We start from the raw sequence: 10,438 nt of genomic DNA, 5'->3' as shown, positions 1-10,438 counted from the left end.
TCTAACAAATATTCAGATATGATAGGCTTAAGTAAATTTCATATTATCAATTAATTTAGGATTACATATAAGATATGATTTTCGCAATCTTTCGAGTTTTTTTTTTTGTAATTTTTATTTTTTTATTAAATATAAAAGTAATCAATTACATAATGAAAGTTAAATACATAAGTAAATATTTATTAAATATTAATTATTAAGAATTGATGTGAATTATAAAGAATTTTGTCATATATATATATATATATATATATGTATATATATATATATATATATATATATATATATATATAATGTTGATATTTCGTATCTTTATTTTTAAGGGTGCATTATTGGGTCAAAATCAAAAGATTATTTTGGAAATATTTAAAAGATTTGAGGGTACCGAAGAAATGGTTGGAAGTCTAGGAGAAGCTGCCTAAATATTATTTTGAAAAATATTTTTTGATTACTAAATTTTCACAATTTTATCTTATAATTTTAGCTGTCATTTTCTAAGTAGTTTTCTATTTTTTTTCTTATTCTAAATATTCAAAAATCACTTAGAAGATGATAATTCATGTTGTAAGGGAAAGTTGTCAAAATTTAATAGTCAAAATAACATTTTCTTTTTATATATGTTGGTTAGATTTACCTAATTATAAATAAGTTTGTTTGTATTGTTTTGGGTAAGAGTAGACTTTGATGTAGAATTTATGTATAAATAGTTTTTTTTTTTTTGTATTATTTGGGTTAGCACAAGTCATTATATGCTTCACTTTTTAATTTTTGTCATTTTGGAGTGGTTTTATTTGTGTGTTATTTTTTTTTTTTTTGAAAAAAGATGATTTAGTTTTTAGATATTTCATATTCACATCTTAATGTATCTATTGATATAAGAAAAATTGCACATGTAAAATCCATTGTTCACAATGAAGCTTGATTATGATGGAAAAATGTGTTCCTCATGGGTTTGAAAATAAGCTCTTGTAATTGTTTCCACCCTAAGAATCAACATATTATATATAGAAGGCAAATATTTTAGGGTTGGATTACGAAGTGAGATCACCATACTTCTTTTTCATCTTAATTGAAGTTATAACTAGTGTAATTCTTCTTATCATAAGCAACATGATTATAATAATAAAACAAAATCCATCATACATTTTCACACCAAGAATTTGTGATCCAAGAGATACAAAAACAATAAGATACTTAGGGTTTATCCAGTGCAATAACATTATAAGAAAATCTTTGAATGACTGATTTTAGTAACAGAAAATAATTAGTTGCTATAATGATTACTATAAAAATCAATTTATAAAGTAAAAATTATTAACAACTAAAGTAGTTTGAAATTTTTTTAATTAGTCTATAAATTAGTAATTAAAATAGTTTCTATCATAAATTAATCTTTAAATTGATCACTAAGATTAATTACCAAAAATTTTTGTTATTAAAAAAATTAATGTCTAAATTCGCCTTCAATTTAAAAACCGATCTTTAAATTAGTTTCTAAACATGTTTTTTATTACTAAAAATTATTATTGGAGTGAGAGAAGAAAATTATATATTAAAGGAGTGCAACTACACAAACCCATCAAACAAAAAACCTATGATCAACAACGAACATTAACCATAAACCAATAAAAAGGTACATTAATTCCACATAACCAGAAAGATGTGAACATTTACACCTGTTGGACCTCAACCATAAAGGTAATATGTTATGGAGGGGGTGTGGATTGCTATAGTGTGAAACCTCTAGAATCATAGGAATCATGTAGTTTTTAGGAACAAATTACCAGATCCAGATGAAATCTTCAATCTGGCCCAACTGAAAGTATGGGCATGGTTGAAACATAAAAATGGAAATGTAACCTTTTATTTTTCTAATTGGTGCTTTTGTCTCATACATTGCTTAAGATCAATAGGTAGGCATCCATCACACACCTAGGTTGTAGGAATCTTCAGAAGTAGAAATGTACTTAGTCTTGAAGTGTGTTTACCATAGGGAGGCTTTACATTAAAAGGTGTAGCATGGGAGAGGAATAGAGCATTCGTGAGTTATGAAGAATAATATGGTATTTGTAAAGGGATATCTATGTTTTATCACTTAGACTTTGTGGTCTAGAGTGTTTTGTTTTTGCTGCAGGTGTAGTGTTCAGTTTCTACCAAGGAGGAACCATATATGGATACCTTTCATGGAGGCAACATTATTCATGCCAAAGTCATTAAGAAAGTTATATAGGCATGTGTGCGAAGGCAGATTTTGTGAAGTGAGCTTTTACTGGAGGATTTATGTTCTGCTCTAGTATCTTAGTTGTTCAATGTGTTGTATTCTCCTCTTGGTAGGTTGTCTGATTATATACTATGTTTGGGGTAGTTTCGTAGACTTATTTTAAATACAAACTTTAAGGTCTTTCATTTACATTTTATATATTTTGACAATCTTGTAAGTATTTGTGTATAAGGGTTAGAGTATCCCCAAGTACTCTATTATATAAGTATACATATTTTTGTAAAAAAAAAAAAAAAACAGAACCAGAAAGAAGAATGTCAGAACCCTCTGACCAAATAGTGAGTTTGGTTTAAGGTCACTACTGCCTAAGAGGCTTCACCAACAATAACAAGATATAAACAATCCAAGCCTCTATTGATTATATTCTTAATTCCACAAACGGAACCAAAGGGAACACGTTTTGGTAACGAAAATGAACAGAAAAAAAGATACTAACAACTAACGATTATCGAAAAAAGAAAAAGTTATCTCAAGCACAAATCCTACATATACATAAGATTAAAATTTAAAAGGCCGGAGGGGGAGGATGATGACGATGCGGCGGAGGACGAGGAGGACGACTATGCCGAGGTGGATTATGCAGAGGTGAAGGAGGTGGACTTGGCATCACACCCAGTTTTCTCACTTCCATATCTGCAATTTAAGATCACAGGATTTTATTAACCGTTCAAGACACATAATATATGCTTCTAAATTCAAGAAAATCCATGGACTAATACCAATTCATTATCCACCAAACCCTAATGACAGTGATAGTGATCTTACAATTTTAAACACATGTATAGACAAACCTGCACTAACTGGAGTAACCCGTGAAAGGAAAGAAAAGGCGATTGCTAGCAGAATAAGGAAAGAAACAAAATTAGAAGAAACACCGATCCAAGACATATTCCACTGTATTATTTTGAAGGCTGAAACCAAATTTGTATACCAGCCCTGTTACTAATCACGCAATTTATAATGCATCTTAATTATATTTATTCGAGCTTTCGGTGAAATTTCCAATAGATGATAACGACAACAACTTATGATGAAGTGGTAGGTGTTCTTCAGTATATATTATAGTAACAATAATGGAAGACATGCCACAATTGTTGCCTAAAAAGATAGAAAAGCAATAAGGTATTTAGCCTTTTATATATTCCCAGTGATTAAGCACTAACATAAAAAGAAACTTCTAGCCACCCCTACAATATTCTACCTAAAAGATCACATAATGTTTCAAATCTGTCACTACAAATTGACTTCTGAAAAATATAGCAGCAGTCAAAATATAATATTATTAGAGTTGGGTAATTTGACTACCACTATTATTCAAAAGGTTATTTGTAATATATATATATATATATATATATATATATATATATATATATATATATATATTTTTTTTTAAATGTAACTTTAAATTATATAAAACGACTTAACCAATTCGTGATTTTAACATTTTAATAATTAAAAATATTTGTGTTAATGTCCTGTTACGGTTTATTTACTAAAATGGTTTAGATAGTTTTAAAAAATTACAAGTTTGGTTAAATTATGTGAAGGATATGACTTCGAATTGAAGTTGTCATGCACAAGACAACTTTCATTTGAAATAATTAATTTATTCATTTTGTATTTTATATGAAGTGCTAGCACAAACGATTTCAGTTCAGTTGATTTTTTTTTCTTTTTTTCATGAAAGTTGTATTTACATTACAAAAAAATGTCGTATTAAAATGTAAGAAGAAGAAGAAGAATGTCAGAACCCTCTGACCAAATAGTGAGTTAGTTTCAGATCACTGCCCAAGACGCTTCACTAACAATAACAAAATCCATTGATTATATTTCTAATTCCACAAACTGAAACAACCTCTGAAATACTTTAACACGTTTTGTATTCAATATGCAAGTAAAAAACCTATAATACTGTAAAGATACATATAAACAAAATAGCTAGCTTGATTCCACATGTGTTTTGTTGATGCATGATCAAACAAAATGAAAATTTAAATAGCTGGAGGAGGAGCAGAATGAGGAGGCCCAAGATAAGGAGGTAGAGTACTCCAAGATGGACTACGCGCAGGTGAAGGAGGTGGACTTGGCATCACACCCAGTTTTCTCACTTTCAGATCTGCAAATTAAGATCACACCACGTTGATATATGCTTCTAACTTGAAGAAAATGTAGTTTTACTTTACGTGGTAAACACTTACATCGACTAATTAATTCATCATCTATCTACCAAACACTATAATGACAGTGATAATGATCTTACAATCTTGAATGAGGTAGACAAACCTGCATTAACTGGAGCAAGCTGTGCCAAGAAAGAAAAGGCGATTGCTAAGAGAACAAGGAAAGATACAAAATTGGAAGAAACACTGATCCTAGCCATTTTCCACTCTATTATGAACGCTGAAACCAAATTTCTGTGATGTTTGTTCCTAATCACGCACTTTTATAATGTATCTTAATTATTTATTCGAGCTTTCGGTGAAACTCAGTATATTAGGCAGCATAATATTATTGTATTAATAATAATGGCACCAGTTGTTGACTAAAGCTATAAAAGCGACAAGGTATTAGGGTTTTATGCACTGAGAAAAGTAAAATCCCAGTGATTAGGCACTAACACAAAAAGTAAGGAAAAAAAGGACTTCTAGCAACCCCAAATATATTGTTCAGACCAATACTGGTTGGTCTTGGAAACCCTCTTATAACAACCAATATGACCGACTAAAAAAACCCTCCTACTTTATCATTACTTTACCCTACCGTGAGGTTGTTACAATTCTCAACGTTAAAAATGTGCTTCATCACTTCTAACACATTCTTAATATATATATATATATATATATATATATATATATATATATATATATATATATATATATATATATATATATATATATATATATATATATATATTGCATTTTCACACTTTAAATAGTATGTTAGGATAATATTTGCTAATTTTTTTTTCTCTTTTAATCTTTATTTTTTTTATTTCTTTATTTTTTGGTTGACCTATTTTAGTAAGTGAAAATATTTTTGAAACACATATAATCTTATATAATATTACTTCACGTGCACTAAATTTCAAAGAACGAATATTGAAAATAAATAATATCAATAAAATTATTAAAACACAATAAGAAAACTTCTAAATACTAACTAATTTTAATGATTAATTATTTTTATAATAATTACATTGAACAATTTAGATATTAATTTAAAAATTTAAAAATTTATTATTTACTAAAATGGTCAATAAAAAGAATTATAATTAATCATTAAATTGACTGTTAAAATTAGTTACAAAAGTTTGACTATCAAAAGTAAATTATTTCTAAATTAGTCTGACGAAGTACGTATAAAATTTTAGGATGTATGTTTGCGAAAAGAAAAAAAAAAAGAGAAAACCTCTGATAGCATGTGACATGATATTGAATCAGAAGAGAGAGAGAACATTGCACGAATATTGCATAGTATTATTAAGAGCTGTATAAATTTATCAGGAGAATGAGGAGAGTGACGAGGAGGATGTCGTGGTGGATGAGGTAACGCAGGTAACGCAGGTATTCGTGGGAGGGCATGAGTGGGTGCAGGAGGTGGATTTGGGTGGGAACCTAAATTTATCATCTTCAGATCTGCACATTTTAAACACACAAAATTCTTAGCTTTAAACATTGAAGAATGCTCACTTTTAGAAATTAAACACCTAAGATTATATATGCAGTAATGATGAATTTCTTAAATTTACCAAGTACATACAACAATACGAAACAATTACATTCTAAGACAAACAAGTTACAAGATAGCATAAACCAAAGAAAACAGCAACAATGGCATAAAAAGGCAGCACCTGCATTGATTGGACTAAGGTGTGCAACGAAAGTGAAGCAGATTATTGACAGAATCAGAAAAGACACAGATACACAACAAACACTTCTCCCACCCATCTCTCAGTGACTATACAGTGCACACGTTATAACTTATATATAATAGCTGAAACCAAATTCATGTATAAAATAATCATGCTTAGTAGTCATAGAGATTTATAATGTCAAAGAAAACAATGGATTCTATCTTATTTTAGTTTGATCTTTGAATAAGAACTTTTCCACAGAAAATGACCCCAATTACAGTCATGATATGATGTGGCCGGTTCTTTTACAATATATATCTATCATGACCTTATTTATAAATATGACATTTTTTTTTAATATTAGTGGATATTAACTTTTGACATATATCTTAATAGAAAAAAATAATTGTAAATAATGTTAGGTTTTATTATATAATTTTAATTTACTATCCTTATTATATTAGACTACGTAAAAATTAGTGTTGTCGCGGATGTATCTATATTTTTTTTATATTGCATATTAAATTAATAATATATAAATTTATTAAGTTAATATATAAGAGAAAAAAATAATTGAAATAATAAGAAATATTCAAATATTAGCGGTACAAACTATAAGTATGATGAAAAAAAAGGAAAATTTTATACAAAATATTATAACAGTTAAAATTATATTTGTTAATAATTATATTAATAAATGTAAAGTAGAAATTAAAGTTATATACACAAAAAAGAAATATCCTCTTTCTTTACATATAGGTATGCATAATTTTATTTACTATGTTATTACATTAGTATGTAATGATTTTTCATATACCAATATAAAAATTTTGTCATAGATTTGTCATAATAAAATATATGAGGATTGGCTTGATCCATTTAATTAGAGATGGCAACAAATCAAATTGGATACAAATTGTATCTACTTACTCAATTCTATAATTTGTATTCCGTTTTTCGCACTTTCACTACTCTTTCCTTTCCCACGTACATGAATAATAAACACAGAGTTAGTTTGTTTATTTTGGCTTTTTTGTTTTTTCTGGGTTCTTTTGACCAGTTATTTGTAAATTTTGGTCGTTTGAATTTTTTTTTTGTGTGAAATAGGGATAAGTCGTTATAGGGGAGGACGACATTAAAGGGGAAGTCGTCCTCCCAAAGCCGGTTTTAACTTTTTTTTTAAAACAAAATCGTCATGCATTTGCACGGTTTCGTTGAAAATATGAGATTAAAGTCGTGCTCAGGGCTGAAGACTTCACTTTCAGCAACTCCCGTTGTCAAAGGGAGCATGGCACAAGTCCTTCACCAACAGCTCCCAGTAAATCACGTACCGGGATCGACTTCGTGTCTGCGAAGCTCGTGTACTCCACCACGCTCGTGTTGAACTCCTTCAACAGCACCAAGGTGTTCTCCATGGCGTTTTGCAGCTCTGACTCGTCCGTTTTGTCAGAGTCAATGCTCAGAAACACATTCTTTCTCCTCACGAAGCGAAACTGTGGGGCGTTGTTGTGGAACCCTGTCACTTGGAGCACATCGCCCACACAGTAACAGTCAAAAAAGTGAATGTGAGGAAGACTTCAACCTCAGATTTCCAGAAACCGTGCAAGCGTATGACGATTTTGTTTTTATTTTTAAAAGAAAAAATAAAACCGGCTTTGGGGAGGACGACTTCCCCTTTAATGTCGTCCTTCCCCACGACGACTTATCCCTATTTCCCAAAAAAAAAATTCAAACGACCCAATTTTACAAATAACTAGTCAAAAGGATCCAGAAAAACAAAAAAGTCGTTTATTTTCTATTTCCTTCTTCTTTTGTTCCACTATATTTTATTCATTTCTTGCTTTTTTTTTCTATTTTTCTATTGATGTTCTTGTGAGTTTGTATATAATTTAAAAAATGAAAGAAAAATAAATAAATTTTGTTCACTATATAAGAGAATCTTCATTATATTATTATAGATGGACGGGGAAAAGAAATAGGTTGATTCTTGTAAGGCCCGTTAAGATTGTTCCTTATCTTTCAGCCCTAAACTGAAAGGGTTGTCCTGGTAAGTGGGCCTAAGGGCTAGCCCACTAGATAAAATCATCATTCGTTGCCCTAAGCCTCACTTTTCACTCATTTTCACAGAACCTAGGTCTGCAGTCGTCAACCCCTCTGCTAGGGTTTGTTCACTGTCACGTTGAGCTAAGGAAGATTGCTACTCCATCTCCATAGTTCATTCTTAGAGCTGTTGTAACCGTGGTCGTGCCGCCAGGATCTCTACTAAGCTTTTCCAGGTACGGAGAAGTTAGAGTTTTTGAGTCTTGAACGATTTTCTGGCTGGTTTGATGTTTGTTGGGTATTGCATGAACTGTATGTCTGTGATGAATGTGTGAACGATCTTGGACTATTACTTGGGTATGGATATGTGACTGTTGCAGGAAAGGCAGTGGCGAGATCTGTCAATCTCGCCCAGGCTAGGGTAACTCGCCCAGGCGAGACTTGCAGGAGCAACCAGGGTTTCGCGAACCCTCGCCCAGGCGGAGGACTCTGGTTTTGAGCGAGGCCAGTCTCGCTCAGCCACTCGCCTAAGCGAGGAGGAGTGAAGGCCTGGAACGCTGTTGTGGTCTAGCCCAGGCGAGGGACGCCATTGTTGGGCGAGAGGTTGTCTCGCCTAGGCGAGCCAGGACTCGCCTAAGCGAGCCTGCGAGGAAATCCCAGCATTTATCGCGATATCGCCTAAGCGAGGGTCTATCGCCTAAGCGAGAATACCCCTCTCGCCTGAGCGAGGGCTCTTGGTTTGAGCGAGATATGCTGCAGGTTGGATGACTCTCTTAAATTGGTAATTAGATTGTTGGTTATGATGTGTTTTGTATGAGGTATGAATTTTGTGAATTGAAAGGCATGGTATGATCTGTGTTATAAATTGTGTAAATGATTATGCATGTTGGGAGGAGATTATATGTGGGGGAATTGTGAGCTTGGCATGATTTCTGCATGAATTGTACATGAGAAGTTGGATACATATGTATGTGCGTGTGGTCACAAACCTGGCATGAGCAACAATGGATCTTGATGGTTGGTAAACCTTTGGTATGGTTTTGGTATGAGGAGAAACACTTTACTCATGATTGGGAATAACGAGTGGGTAATGATTCAACATATGGAAAATGAGGATTTGGTTATGGATTTTGGTTTGAAATCTTATGTGCAACGTATGTGTAAATTCTTGACTGTTTATGTATGTTGGTTCGTGTTAGTGCTTAATTCCCTGGAGTCTCTAGGTGAGACTTTCAGGGTTGCGCTTCAGTGGTCGGGACGTAATTCCATGGTCCCTGTTAGTGGGTGTCCATGGTTGTGTCCCATCTGTATAACTAGGTAAGGATTCAAGGTAAGGTTGCATCCTGTCGCTCTAAGGGGTCAATTAGTCTCACCTAGAGCGGATTGACTCCTGTGGTGAGAGTAGCAGGAGGCCTGAAATTCATTAAGGGCTAACCTTGTGGTGAGGGAAAATTGATTCATCGTAACACTTGTAACACATAGCTCGGGGGTGAGCAGAGGTATCCACCACAAGTGCGGGCATCCGCTGAATCCGACCAAGTTATACGTATCCGGATGAGTCGAGTTGAGTCGTAATGTATTCATTGAAAGTCATAACATGCCTGGTTGATGTATGGATAATGAATGGTGAGAAATATATTTTGACTGTATGATAAAAATGTTGTTGGCTCTAGCTTACCCTGTTTATTGTATGGTTGTCTTGTATGTGGTTCTTCTTTCTGGTGATGATCATCAATTTAATTGATGGGAGAAGATGGGTGAGGTTGCAGAGGTCAGCGAGGAAATGGAGATTCCGCTGCATAGTCCGCGTGGACTAGTTTATATATTTTTTTGTATGAGTTCATCTAGGGCTACGACCCACGAATAGATGGTTTTAGATTTATATATTCTTAGTTAACTCTTTATCCCGTTTTCTTTTGGGCATCGTGGTGTGCCATGGATCGCTGGAGCTTGGTTTCAAACTCTCGGACTGCGCTTGTATGTTATTTTATGCGACGTTACATTTAATTTCGCTTATAAATTAAATGGGGTGTTACAATTCTTAGTTTATGTAATTTGGAAATTAAATAGTTTATAACATATTTTTAAAGAAAACAATAATTTTTAAATGAAATTAGAAATAAGATTTAATTAATATTTTATTGAGTTAATTCAATATGATATTTTAAACTCTTTTGTTGTTCTTAATTTAGTTTTCAATTTTTATTCAAAAGCATTTTTAGTTTGGTGCTTTACTTAAAATTGTCAATCCAAAACACAACCTC

At 32.2% G+C, this 10,438-nt stretch overlaps 1 protein-coding gene across 4 annotated transcripts; it reads right to left on the bottom strand.

The window, feature by feature from the left end:
* Nucleotides 1-2,616: 2,616 nt before the first annotated feature.
* Nucleotides 2,617-4,771, bottom strand: LOC114181537 (extensin-like). Of its 4 annotated transcripts, none has more exons than XR_003603832.1 (2): nucleotides 3,073-3,512; nucleotides 2,617-2,914 (listed from the first exon to the last, which is right to left on the bottom strand). XR_003603832.1 is itself a non-coding variant. In XM_028068013.1 (2 exons), the coding sequence occupies exons 1-2, from the start codon at nucleotides 4,659-4,661 to the stop codon at nucleotides 2,787-2,789; spliced, it is 225 nt and encodes a 74-aa protein (XP_027923814.1). In that variant the 5' UTR covers nucleotides 4,662-4,755; the 3' UTR covers nucleotides 2,617-2,786. The 4 variants fall into 4 exon arrangements, 1 of the variants encoding a protein (XP_027923814.1); XM_028068013.1 differs by lacking the exon at nucleotides 3,073-3,512 and adding an exon at nucleotides 4,565-4,755; XR_003603833.1 differs by lacking the exons at nucleotides 2,617-2,914; nucleotides 3,073-3,512 and adding exons at nucleotides 4,077-4,397; nucleotides 4,542-4,771.
* Nucleotides 4,772-10,438: the final 5,667 nt, after the last annotated feature.

Source organism: Vigna unguiculata, chromosome 4 (assembly GCF_004118075.2).
Source record: "Vigna unguiculata cultivar IT97K-499-35 chromosome 4, ASM411807v1, whole genome shotgun sequence".
Classification (NCBI taxonomy): domain Eukaryota; kingdom Viridiplantae; phylum Streptophyta; class Magnoliopsida; order Fabales; family Fabaceae; genus Vigna; species Vigna unguiculata.
Note: the sequence above shows the minus strand (reverse complement) of the source record. Positions and strands in the feature narration are given on the sequence as shown.